The sequence below is a fragment of the Propithecus coquereli genome, unplaced genomic scaffold (genome assembly GCF_000956105.1).
Source record: "Propithecus coquereli isolate 6110/MARCELLA unplaced genomic scaffold, Pcoq_1.0 Scaffold310, whole genome shotgun sequence".
NCBI lineage: Eukaryota > Metazoa > Chordata > Mammalia > Primates > Indriidae > Propithecus > Propithecus coquereli.
Window position 1 is genome coordinate 4,545,861 of NW_012148731.1, and position 12,693 is coordinate 4,558,553.

At 51.4% G+C, this 12,693-nt stretch overlaps 1 protein-coding gene and 1 pseudogene across 2 annotated transcripts in view; both read right to left on the reverse strand.

The window, feature by feature from the left end:
• Positions 1–1,566: 1,566 nt before the first annotated feature.
• The window catches only part of WARS (tryptophanyl-tRNA synthetase), a 43,558-nt gene continuing 32,431 nt past the window's right edge, over positions 1,567–12,693 (reverse strand). For both annotated transcript variants that reach the window (XM_012650095.1, XM_012650094.1), the window contains exons 7-10: positions 9,398–9,498; positions 7,414–7,526; positions 7,014–7,187; positions 1,567–1,919 (exon numbers count right to left, since the gene is read on the reverse strand). In XM_012650095.1, coding sequence (XP_012505549.1) covers positions 1,608–1,919; positions 7,014–7,187; positions 7,414–7,526; positions 9,398–9,498 — 700 coding nt within the window. In that variant the 3' untranslated portion in view covers positions 1,567–1,607. The remainder of the gene's footprint in view (positions 1,920–7,013; positions 7,188–7,413; positions 7,527–9,397; positions 9,499–12,693) is intronic.
• The window catches only part of LOC105814951, a 7,023-nt pseudogene continuing 3,910 nt past the window's right edge, over positions 9,581–12,693 (reverse strand).

Here is a 12,693-nt window from a genome sequence, read left to right on the forward strand (position 1 = left end):
AGCCTTATTGGGTTCTATGAAATCTCCGATTTTTTTTCCTGATTGTAACAAATGCTCATCAAACAAACTTAATGAAGTACCCAAACCACAAAGAATCAGCAAGGTAAAGAAAGAATCACCCTCAATTCCAATACTCAGAGGTTGATGAGCACAGTTAACATTTCACATTTTCTTTTAGATTTTCTTCCCTGTGTGTTTTATTTAAACATAGTTGATCTCTCAACTATGTTTGAGAACAAGCATTTCAATTTGGTATCCTTTACTCACTGTTGTAGGCATATTTTCTTATGTCTCTAAAACTCAAAATAGTTAACGCCTGCACAATAATCCATCCCATAACAATTCTTCTTTTTTTAGATTTAAGCTGCATTAAAACATGGAACACTTCACAAATTTTCGTGTCATCCTTGCGCAGGGGCCATGCTAATCTCTGTATCGTTCTGATTATAGTACATGTGCTGCCGAAGCGAGCACCCGTAACAATTCTTATTTAACGTTTCCTCTGCTGTACCGAGTCTGTTTTCAATTTTTTTGCTATTATCATTTGGAACATCTTTATGTGGAAAGCTTTTTCTTCTTCTTTTGTCTTTTTTTTTTTTTTTTTGAGACCAGGTCTCACTCTGTCACCCAGGCTGGAGCACAGTGGCCTCATCATAGCTCACAGCAACCTCAAACTCCTGGGCTCAAGTGATTCTCCTGTGTCAGCCTCCTGAGTAGCTGGGACTACAACAGGTGCACGCCACCACACCCGGCTAATTTCCTACTTTTTTGTAGAGATCAGGGTCTTGCTCCCGCTCAGGCTGGTCTGGAACTCCCAGCCTCAAGCGATCCTCTGGCCTCTCCCAAAGTGCTGGGATTACAGGTATGAGCCACCACACCCACCAAAAGCTTTTGCTTATTCAGGATTATTTCCTTGGAAAAAATTCCAAGAATTGGAATACCTGAGGCAAAGGCTATGAACATGTTTTGGGCTCTTTGAGTGGCCAAACTGCTCCCTGAGGCTGTGCCAGTAAATATTCCACTCACGTGGGTATGACCTGGAGCATCCGGTTTGCAATCATTGAAAACACGGTCAACAGCAACACAAAACCCCTGCTAATTCCATAGGTGAACTGTTTTTATTTTTTAAGACAGAGTCTCGCTCTGTTGCCCGGGCTAGAGTGCCGTGGCGTCAGCCTAGCTCACAGCAACCTCAAACTATAGGGCTCAAGCGATTCTCCTGCCTCAGTCTCCCAAGTAGCTGGGACTACAGGCATGCGCCACCATGCCCGGCTAATTTTTTCTATATATTTTTAGCTGTCCAATTAATTTCTTTCTATTTTTGGTAGAGACGGGGTCTCGCTCTTGCCCAGGCTGGTCTCGAACTCCTGAGCTCAAACAATCCTCCCACCTCGGCTTCCCAGAGTGCTAGGATTACAGGCGTGAGCCACTGCGCCCGGCCAGGTGAACTGTTTTAACTTTGACAGTGTTAACTTATATTTCTCTGATGACTAGTAAGATGAAATCTTTTTGTGTGGCTACTAAATAATTAGAAATTTGTATTTTCTCTTTTGTGATTTGTTCATGAGGTTTTTCGGTATATGATTAAAAAACATGAGTGACCCTACTCAGTTTTCATCTCGTTTTAGTTGAGCACCTGTTCCTAAGGCCCAGACACTGAGGAAGCTCCAGGGACCCCTTAATGCCCAGCTTGGGAGCCTCCAGGCCCCGTGTGAGTGAGTTGGGGGGGTGGTGTCAGAGGCCGAGACTGACCAGACCCTCAGGGCTCCCGTTCTCACCTTCCTGATCTGCTCGAGCTGGTCGTCATCCTCGAGGAAGAAGGTCAGGTACATGAAAGACACGTCCACATCACAGTTGCCCCCAAACTGCCTGTGCTCCTCGATGGTGTCTCTCCCTCCAGAAAATGCATGCTTATTGACCTGCGCCAGAAGAGGACACAGAGACGCTCGTCAGCCTTGCCTGTCCTGCAGCTGGAAACTGGCCAGGAGCCCCAGTGGTGGAAGTCAGGTCAGTGAGTGCTGCCACACTCTGAACCAGAGGCAGGCCGAGGCCCACAGCTGGCAGGAGGGCCCCACAGGGTTCCTTCCTGCAGAGGAGGGAGGGGTAGGGGAGGGGAAATGAGCTTTGAAGCCCCCTCTCCTGAGACACAGGAGAATGGAGTTGGGAAAACCAAAGCACTAACTGGGCTGAAATTTTGGGGAAATGTCCTAAGTATTCTCCGATGATGAGCTTCAAAAAAGGATGAGTAAAATCTGTGTTCAGAGTAAAGAATGACCAGGAGGGGCAGCCTGCTCCCTGGGACCGGGGAGCTGGGTTAACAGGGCACACAAAAGCAGGACCCAACCCCAGCTGGGCTTCTGTCTTCTCCACTGTGGACAAGAGAACAAGGAGACACAGGATGAGGCTCATGAGGGAAGCAAAACCCGCGAGGAGTGAGGCGTCAGGAAGGGCCTGCAGGCAGCCCTCCACTGAAAAACAGGCAAACTTTTGGGAGCCGAAAACTCAGAAACTAACAAAATGGCTTTAGGAATCACCGAAGATAAACTTGATAATCTTGGAGTAATTACGGCCAGGAGGTGGGGAAAATAAAAGCCAGGAAGGACAGACAAAATCCCTTCAACATTCTTTCAATGAGTATTTGAGAAACCTACTATGTATAAAGGTCATACTATTTTTTTTTTTAAATGGTAAAAAAGGGTGGGAAGAGTCAATAAATTCCAAGTTGCTAAGTTTAATAAGTCTCTCCAGAAGAATTCCAGAGCAGATTACTAACTGGATAATTTGGGATCATCTAGAAGCAGCAGATGGATGCTAGGGGCAAAGGTCACCATGAACAAGTGAGGTCTGGAAGAGCCCTCTCCTTTCTGGAGGGGTGTTGCCAAGAGGCTACTCAGGGAAAGTAGAAGTTGCTCAAGAGGCCTGGGCAGGGCCTTGCACAAGGGGAGTTGGCGCAACATAGCCGCCGGCTGGTGGGCGCGTCCGGGAAGCTAAAAGAATAAAGGTAAGAAATGAAAGTTGGCCTTCTCTTTATGCAAACTATGAAAACTATGGGAAACACCAAATAAACAGGAAGAAGAAAAAATCAACAGTACTGGACTCTCCTAGGGTCAAAGTGCTTGATGGAGTCACTGGTTGTGTGGCAGTCCCAACACCCCCCGCCCCCTGCTGGGCCGTGGAAAAGAAGCTCCAATGTCAGCAAGACAGTCTAAAAACAGTCTTCGAGGCTCCAAGGGCAGTTTTAAGGTTATTTAAAAGGGCAGTTCCCAGCCCTTTATCAGAGAGGAGAACAGGGAAACTCATGTCAGCTGCACGTTTTTCAGGATGCACGGGCACTGCCCAATACCCGCGTGTTATTCCTCCCTGGGTGAAGCCCCTTGTCCTACGGTGGGCACCCAGCAGATGTGCCATACAGGAGTGCTGTTAGGATTATTACAAACATTTTATCCCCAACAACCCAAAGACCCAAAGACTCTGTTACTGCTTTTTCTGCCTTACAGGTGAAGAAAACCAAACCCAGAGTGTCAGGAACCTGCTTCATGTGGCAGGGAGTGCCGGGGCTGGGCTGACTCTAGAACCCCAGGCTTCCGGATGGTGCTGAAGAACTGTGAGTGCTCAGGTCTGCCACGTGTCAGATCTGCCCAGTGCTCAGTAATGCTGGGGGAATAGTTTGTCAGGCCTGACTTAGGAAAGTGGGTATGGGATGAGGTGGAGAGCAGTCCGGGTGGCAGGGCCCAGAAGGCTGCCATCAGGATCTAAGATGATGGACGCGGGTGAGCACTGTATCTCTGCGTGACAGGAAGCAGTGCCAAGCAGGAGCTGGGCTGAGGGGCAGAGCCTGGATTCAACCACCAAGCTCTTAGAGCCAGTGAGCTGCGGCTGAGCTGGAGCCCAAGGCCTGCTCTGGAAAGGGGCCCTGTGACCAGAAAGCACAGGTAGGTGGCCAGGCTGGCAACCTTTGTTATGGATATCTGTCCTTGTCCTATAGAAGAGATCCCTCATTCATTCATGCATTCATTTATTTTTAATTTTGAAACAGGGTCTCGCTCTGTTTCCCAGGCTAGAGTGTAGTGGCGCGATCATAACTCACCGCAACCTCCAATTCCTGGGCTCAAACAATTCTCCTGCCTCGGCTTCCTAAGTAGCTGGGACCGCAGGTGCACCACCATGTCCAGCTAATTTTTCTATTTTTTGTAGAGATGGGGTCTCATTCTCGCTTAGGCTGGTCTCGAACTCCTGGCCTTAAGCGATCCTTCCTTGTTGGCCTCTCGAATGCTGGGATTACAGGTGAGTCGCTGCGCCTGGCCGTAAGATCCCACTGAAAAGGGCTGCCTATGAAAGGTGCTGGCTGACTCTGGGGGCTCTGGCAGGGTCCCGCGACAGCCCAGGAGAGCCGCGTCTCTGCTCATACAGTACCGCACTGCCAGCTGTTCACTGAACTCAAACCTTAGATTAGGGCGGCATGCTGTACTTCACACTTTCATAGGTGATCTCAGGGAAGACCCACGGCAGTCTGTGAAGCCAGAACGACTGCTCTCGCTTCACAAGGACACCTGGAGAGCAGAGGCCTGTGGTACAGTGTCAAATATGCTTGGTCTTTGCTGCTGACACAGAGCTCCCAAATTTCTTGTAATTTCCTGAGTGAGGAGGGTGATAGGAACATCTTTTGTTATAATATTTGGCTCCTAAAAAATTTCTTGAGTGATAGGAACATCTTTTAAGTCTTCTGATCACACCTGAGATTATACAAATGAGGTGACTTAGGGTGGGGCCCCAGAAAGCCTCAGGATAGGGCCAGTCACCAGAAAGACCAAGTGATTAGAGGATTCGAGGGTCAGAACTTTCAGCCCCACCCACCAGTCTCTGGGAAAGGCAAGAGGAACAGGCGGCTGGAGATTAAGCTCCGTAAAAACTCTTGCACAAAGAGATGTGCTGAGCTTCAGGGTAGAGTGGCGCGCCCAGAGATAACATGGAAGCCCTGTGCTGCGCCCATGCCCTGCTCTACCCACCTCTTCATCTGGCCGCTCATCTGCGTCCTTTGTAATAGCCACAATAATAAACCAATGAATGTGTTTCTGTGAGTGCTGTGAGCCAGCCTTGAAAATTAATCAAACCCGAGGAGAGGGTCATGGGAACCCTGGTTTGTGGCCAGCCAGGGAGAAGAACGGGTGGCCTGGACTCTTGATGGGCATCTGAAGTAGGGGCAGTCTGCTGGGACTGGGCCTTCAACTTGTGGGATCTGCCACTACCTCCAGGTGGACAGCATTAGAATTGAGTTGAATTATAGGATACCCAGTTGGTGTCCACTGGAGAATTGCTTGGTGTGGGGAAAAACTCTGATACACCTGGTCACAGAAGTGCTCCATGTAGAGATAAGAGGGGAAAGAACGGATTGCCTTGTCATCTTAGAACCCAGACAACCGGGCTCTGCAGTCCAGGAGGACCCAGGTTCCCATCCTGGCCCTATTGCTTCCCAGCTGCGTGGACGTTAGAAGGCTGCCGGACCTCTGAGCCTTGCTTTCCTCAACCACAAATGGACACAGCCTGCTAGGGAGGGTGTCAGGATTCAGCGGGATCACACGGCATGCATGTGGCAGATGCTCACACAGCAAAGCCGGCCGGTCACTGCACCGCTTCCGTTATTTTCGGGAGGAGGCTTGAGCACATACCCTCCCTCTCTTCTGGCAAGGAGATTCTGATTCTGGAGCTGCGTTAGGTAGAGGGTCTAGAATGAGGGCCGGGCTTGACCTCATCCTGCCCTAGGGGCTGCTGGTGGCCCTGGTGACGCTTTGTCTGCCTGTGTGGTTCCTCGCTCCTGTTCACTGCTCACCCAGCCCTCCAGGTCTTTGCTGGTCTCTAAGTGGATGAAAAATGCTCCAGAGCCATAGGCAATTATTTCAAAACAACTTCTCGAAAGCAAAAACAAAACAGATGACTTCTCTTCTGGCCCTTCCCTCCCCGTCCTCTGCACTCTGTGCTCTGGAAGTTTCAGCTAGAAGTGAAAGGGAAAAAAAAAGTCCCAATTACACCAGCTTCCAGCTGAGGGGGAGACTTGGAGGAGGTCATTTCCTAAAGGAAGGTTTTGATATGAAGGTTTTCCCCACTGTCAACCAGAACCTGCTTGGGACTTTCCAGAAGAGTCAGGGCCTGGCAGTGATTCAGATGGTTGCATTACACGCCTAACATACAGTTCCCGTCACTCCTCTGCAATCACTCAGTCCGCAGACACATGCTTGTTTCCACGGGAATGGCTTTGCGTAATAGTGAAGGGATTACACGCATACTGGCAGTTCAGAACTTAGCGATAGTCTGGGGCCCTGAAAAATAAGGAAGCTCAAACTAAGTTCTATTTCTAGTTTCTCTGGTAACTTGACAAATATTTACCGAGTGCCTGCTGCATGTAGCACTCCCAGGGCCGGCAGGACCGCCCTGTTGAAGGACATTTCCCAATTCTGTGTCCCTCAGTGAGAACGTCTGTGGGAGAAAATCAGCTCCTAAGCCCCCCTTAGCAATGGTGCTCATTTCTGGGGGTAGACAGCTGGTCCAGTGGGTGATCCTCTCTGAGCCGCACTTCTCTATCTTCGAAAGGAGCAGCACTGCTAGCTCCCAGAGAGAGTTAAGAAGAGAAAACAACTAAGGCACCTGGCTCAGCACCTGGAACACAGAGAGTGCTCAGAAATACACGAACAGCTTTTCTATGTTTAATAACATCCACACTGATTATAACTTTAAGCAAACTGCCATGACTTTGCTTCTAGAACAGTGTGTTAGTAAGAAAAGCAAGAAAAAAAATTCAGAATTTTACTTAGATGAAAGGACACAAACAAAACAAATGCACCTGGTGTCTGGGAACAGGGACAGGCTGCCTGCAGGGATGCAGGGCACACAGCTGGCAGCCCTGGAATTCAGCATTGCTATGGCAGCCAGTGCCCAAAGGACTGAGCAAGTGGGGGGGTATGCGTCCCCAGGTGTGTTTCTGCTCTCATTGGCCGCGCTCTGCCCGGGGCACTGCTCACCTTGGTCTTGATCTGCTTGGCGGTGTCAATGAGGAAGATGGAGGAGTTGGGGTCGCTGGCACTCATTTTGGTCTGGGCACCCTGTAGGGCAGGGAAGAAGGTCGAGTGCAGCAGGGCTGGTTTAGGATAGCCGATCCTGGGGGCGACGTCCCTGGTCATTCTAAAGTAAGGATCCTGTGGGGAGAGAGGGGTCTGATGAGGGCAGCTGGTCAAACGGCCGGCTTCCAGCCAACGAGCAGCCCCCGAGAGGATCTTCACAGAAGACGCTCCAGCTTCCACTCAGTTCACAGCAATCGGCTCCCTCTTGCCCTAGTATCATTCAACGGCTCCTCGCCCCACTGAAGAGCACAAGGAACCTGCTGCCAGCACCCTAGACTCAGACCCAGCTCTGCCTGCTGACCTGGTCGATGGCACATGGGATAAGGCACTGGATGTCCGTCCTGTCTCCGAAGATCTGTGGGAATGAGCTGCTGAAGGAGGGAGCAGCCTGGATGGCAGGAAAGCTGATCTTCCCTGAAACCAAGAAAAGAACATTTTATACATGAGACCAATTCCTTTTCTGGTTAACTAATAAAGGAATGAAGGAAAATAGGTTTTCTCCCCATTATAAAACAGTCAATAAAGAAAACCTCAAAAATGCAGAAAAGTTGGCCGGGTGAGGTGGCTCACGCCTGTAATCCTAGCACTCTGGGAGGCCGAGGCAGGCGGATTGTTTGAGCTCAGGAGTTCGAGACCAGCCTGAGCAAGAGCGAGATCCCGTCTCTACTTAAAAAAAAAAAAAGGAAATAAATTTCTGGACAAAAAGTTGAAAGAAAAAAAAACTATAGTCCCAATTAATGTCCTTTTATCCATTTTCTTTATATTTTACTCGAAGCATTTCAGTTGTGATTGTAGTATATTTGGTTTTTCCCTTGCCTTTCCACTTTGTAGCATTTACCCACCTTGTTATTAGATATGCTCTATTCTGTCAATGTATCATATTACTTCACCGTTCTCTAATTATTGGGCATTTAGGTTGTTCTCTATCTTTAATTATCATAAATTATGATGAATACTTTGGTATATAAAGCAGTTTTCAGTATTTTGGATGTAATTACCGCCCATTTCAGAATGAGATGCCCCCTTTCTCTGGGGAGACTAAGAGGGCCGCCAGCACCATCGGTTAAAAGCACAAGGCAGAGGCGGCCACTCCCCGGATAAAGTGCCAGGCTCCGCCCGGGGCCTTTCCCGAGCTCAGCTCCTCCTCACAGCTCTGTGGAGGCCCCCCGCATTTAAAAAGTGCACATTCAGGCTCAGACTGCTCACGCGGCCGGCCAAGGCCTGTACGCAGCAAGTAAGTGGCTGAGGCAGGATTCAAACCTGGGTCTCTGGGAAGCAAGGCGTGTGCAGCTATTCATCATGTACTGCTGCCTCGGTCACCACAGCCTTCACCGTGGTGTCATCCTACCAGGTGCCAGGATTCCAAGGATAAAAATCCCTTTCAAAAGCCACAGGGTTTATGTCCCAACTGTCAGGAATGAATTTGAACATCAAAGAGAAGGGTTCTGCTTCTGTGACAAGCCTCCCAGTAAGCGCTCTCTGTGGCGTTTCTCTCCGTGCTTATCCTTGCAGGGCCCTCACTCACAGGCCCCTGGAATGTGCTCCCCCCAAGCAGGCAAACTCTCCCCACGGAGAGCCCCAGAGGTGTATCCTGGGGGGCCGTCTTGGCTGGCAGCTTCGCCGAAGGCCTGCTAGGCCTGGAGCTGCGCGCCGGAGTGAGGCGGAGGCGGGGTCCCGAGGCCCAGCCACAGGTCTTAAGGAGATGAAAGCCCACAGGGCCAACGCACCGGAAAGACATGGAAACCCATAAACGTGCGCGCGCAGCGGGTAAACGGTGCACACCAGCTGGAGGCAGAGCCACGGAGGGGGCGTGAGGGAGGGGTGGGAAGGGCTCCAGAGGCCTCCAGTTAAGCCCCTCATTTTACAAGTGGGGAAACTGAGGCCCAGGAAGACAAAGACTTGCAGGCTCCTTTGTGAGTGGGTGGCAGACCCAGCTGTCCTCCTGTGTCATCCCTGGGCTCCACCCACGGCTGCTCCACACTGATGGGTCTCACTAGAGACGTCACAACTCCAAAGTGGTCCCTATATTTTTCTTTCTTCTAAACCTTAAAATGGATGGCTGAGGAGAAGGACAGGCTTGTATCCTGACGTACAGCTTCACACAGCTCAGGAAAGTGGCTCGGTGCATTCTGTCCCAGGGAAACCCATGTCTGGGGGTCCTATTTTAAGAGACAATTGCAAATGCTAATATCTCAGAGACACTTTAACCCCGGTGTTTGTCTCCTCCTGAACTCAGCTCTTGTTTCGGCGGGAGCGGGTGGGGTCCACGGGCAGCAGCCCCTTACCGATGCAGTCACTGTCGGTGAAGCCGAAAATGCCTTTCACTTGGTTGAAGGTAACGTGCTTCTGAATCTTCACCACGTTCTTGTAGAAGCCTGGGCTCATCCTGCAAAGACAACTGGAATCAAACCTCAAACTGGAGGGTGGCCTTCCACTGAGGGCAAAGTCACAGCAGTTTAAACTGGATGTCAGCAAGGTGTAGCATAGGCCAGACACTGGGCCACAGACGCAGCCTGGGGACCACATTGTGGTCAACACATGAGCACCAAGAAGGTGTGAAGAAGCCACCCGCAGGCAAAGATACCTGCAGCAGGCAAAGCAGACACGCCTGCACCTGTGGAGCTGACTGGGAAAGGTGGAATCAGTGTGAAACAATGTGACGCAGACGTGCAAACGAGGCCAGAGCACGACCAGCTCCAGAGACCAGTGGCTCGCACAAAACAGTCAAACTCTGCCGGAGTCGGCAGTTCGGTGTGCTGGAGAGCTCCAGCTTGGAGCCTCAGGAACTTCTCTGTTGAGACATACCGTGTCATGGGAGACTATCTGCCTGTTGCTGCATGACGTATGTGACAGAAACTGATGGGACCCAGGAGGAGGAGGAGGGTTTGTCTTGGGGCAGCTTGTCCTCCCAGCATCTGGCCCCTGCTCCCCCTCCACTGTGGAGCAGTCCTGCTGTTTGTCCAGGACTGACTCCAGCCCCAGCAACAAGGCTAGACCACGACGGCTGATTCAAGCAACCTGACTCTCTCTTCTGGATGATGAGGGGTGTGGATGCAAGGCCTGGATCTTGGCAGCCATTCTGCTACCAGAGGGAATTAGGCTGAAGATGAAGCAAACAGAGAGGAGGCAGAGCCCAGAGTGGCTTCTTATATTGTACCTTCTGACTACTACGTTCAGCAGCTTTTTCTCTAGGCCCTACCCTGTGCTGGCCACTGTAAGGATAGAAAGGAAAAAGCGGGAAGGTAGTGTTTTCTGTGTTTGCCTTGTGTGGCGAAAGCTGCGCTAGGTGCTGGATACACATTAACTTGCCCAACCCCGTCAAGTAGCAGCATCGCCTCCGCTGCAGAGATAAAGGCTGAGCTCAGAGAAGTGAAGGGTCATAGTCACAGGCCTGGCGAGTACAGGAGCTGGGATCTGAGCCTCGGCCCACCTGCCCCAAAGCCCATGCTTGTCTCACCACATCTCACAGCTTGGGAGAGTTTAGACTTTTGGCACAGGATAGAGAGCTACTGAACGTCTTTGGGCAGTGGGGAGAGAGGTGTTCAGAGTGTAGGGCACTGGCTGCTTGGGCTGGGGCCAGTGTGAGGCTGGGAGGCTGCAGAGGCAAAGGCCACCGCATTGAGGTCTGTTCCGGGTTGAGCAGAGTCACTACGGGAGAAGACGTGGCTGTCACTTAGCAGACAGCTACGTTTCAGGTGCTGGGGGCACTGGGCAGGGCAGGAACTGTGTAGCGAGGAGAAGGGACACCTCAGGAGCATGCCAGCATCTGTCATCCACACAGCACAATAAAAACACCCAAGAGCAGGAGCACGACAACCACCTGGAAAGACCTGCAGTTTGTCTTCCTGCCGAGACGGGAACCAGGGCAGGTAGAACGCGTCTCCCGGGGAACGGCAGCAGGCCAGACAACGCTCACAGCCAGCAAGGACAAGCAGCTGTCTGCCACCAGGGAGGGGCTGTAGCAAAGACTCCACGCATCCTCGGGCTTGAGGCAACTGGGAACGCCAGTCACCAGGACGAATAGGTGACCCGGGGTCACCTTGCACAATGGCGCACTGAGCCCCTACGAAGAAGGAAAGTCTAAAGTATCCCCACACTGCGACAGGACTCCAGCTCTGCCGTGTGTGAATAGTATTTCTGAGTTAGAGCACCTCGCCCTTTCTTAGAAGACTGGGCATTTCTCGCCGTCAGCGGCTCGTGCTGTGCAGGCTGTGGTGAGGGGAGACGAGGTGCCATGGGCATGAGTAGCCCTCCCCTGGGGAAGTCTGACCCTGGGCGCAGCTGGGACAGACCCACCACACGACAGTGTCACGTCAGTGCCTATCCATGGAGGCTTCTCACTGGCAACAGTGAACGCACCCGAATGTCTCCCGCAGACGGGTGACTGACCAGGTGCCCCCAGCGAGCATCTGCCCTTCGCACTCAGACAGGGTTGGCAGTTGGGAGAGATGTCAGCCAGCAACGTTCACTGAGTGCTTCCAGGTGCCAGGCGCTGAGCGGAGCTCGCGTGCGCAGTAACTCACCAAGTCCTCAGAAAGCCTACAGCACTCTCACCTCCTGACCTGCCTGTATCCTCTGCCCTTCCCTCTGTCCTCGTAACACTTGCCACCGCCCCACCGTCACCACAGGAGTCACCATCACCCAGCTGACTGTTCATTGACTCTCCCCGTCAGAAGACAACCTCAGGACAGTTGTTGGGATAATGGTTTTTTGTTCCCTGCTGTGTCCCCAGCATCAGCCTGGCATATAGTAGATGCTCAATACATATCTGTACAACAAATGAGCTGAGCGGAACAGGCAGGGAGTTCTTCCTGTGCCCATGCCACACAGGGAGTGGCCGTCAGGGTCTGAGCCCAGGCGGGCACTGGCAACCTCTGCTGTGCTGCCTCTCGCCAGCACTCAGCTCCCCTCACAGGAAAATGGGGGCTCAGAGATTTAAGGACGTGCCTAAGTGCACAAGACCACGTGGGGCAGTGCTGGGTCTGGACTCCTAGAGTTTTCAGACTCCCAGCCCAGTGCCTTGGCATCCCTCACTGCCCCTGGCAGGAAAGCCTCTCTGGGCCCATACGCAGGGGCCAGAAACATGCAAGGGTACCCACACTGAGTTCTGTCCTCATGGAGGCCTCACTACTTCCCTCCTACTCAAAGAGAGGGTGATGACTGGCTTTATTGTCCCAAAAACAAGGAAGGAGATTTATTAAGCCAAATACATAGATTTTGAATTAAATTCAAGAAAGAAAAAGTGGTTGGGCACAGCGGCTCATGCTTGTAAACCTAGCACTTTGGGAGGCCAAGGTGGGAGGATCGCTTGAGGCCAGGAGTTCAAGACCAGCCTGAGCACAAGCAAGGCTCATCTCTTCAAAAAAATAGAAAAAGTAGCCTGGTGCAGTGGCATGTGCCAGTATTCCCAACTGCTCAGGAGGCTGAGGCGGGAGGATCGCTTGAGCTCAGGCCTCCCAAAATGCTAGGATTACAGGCATGAGCCACTGTGCCCAGCCAGAAATTCTTAAGTAAAGTTCAAAAACAGGATTTAACTTTTAAAATGTCTCTCTTAACTTTAGGTTCAACAGAAAATAGGCCA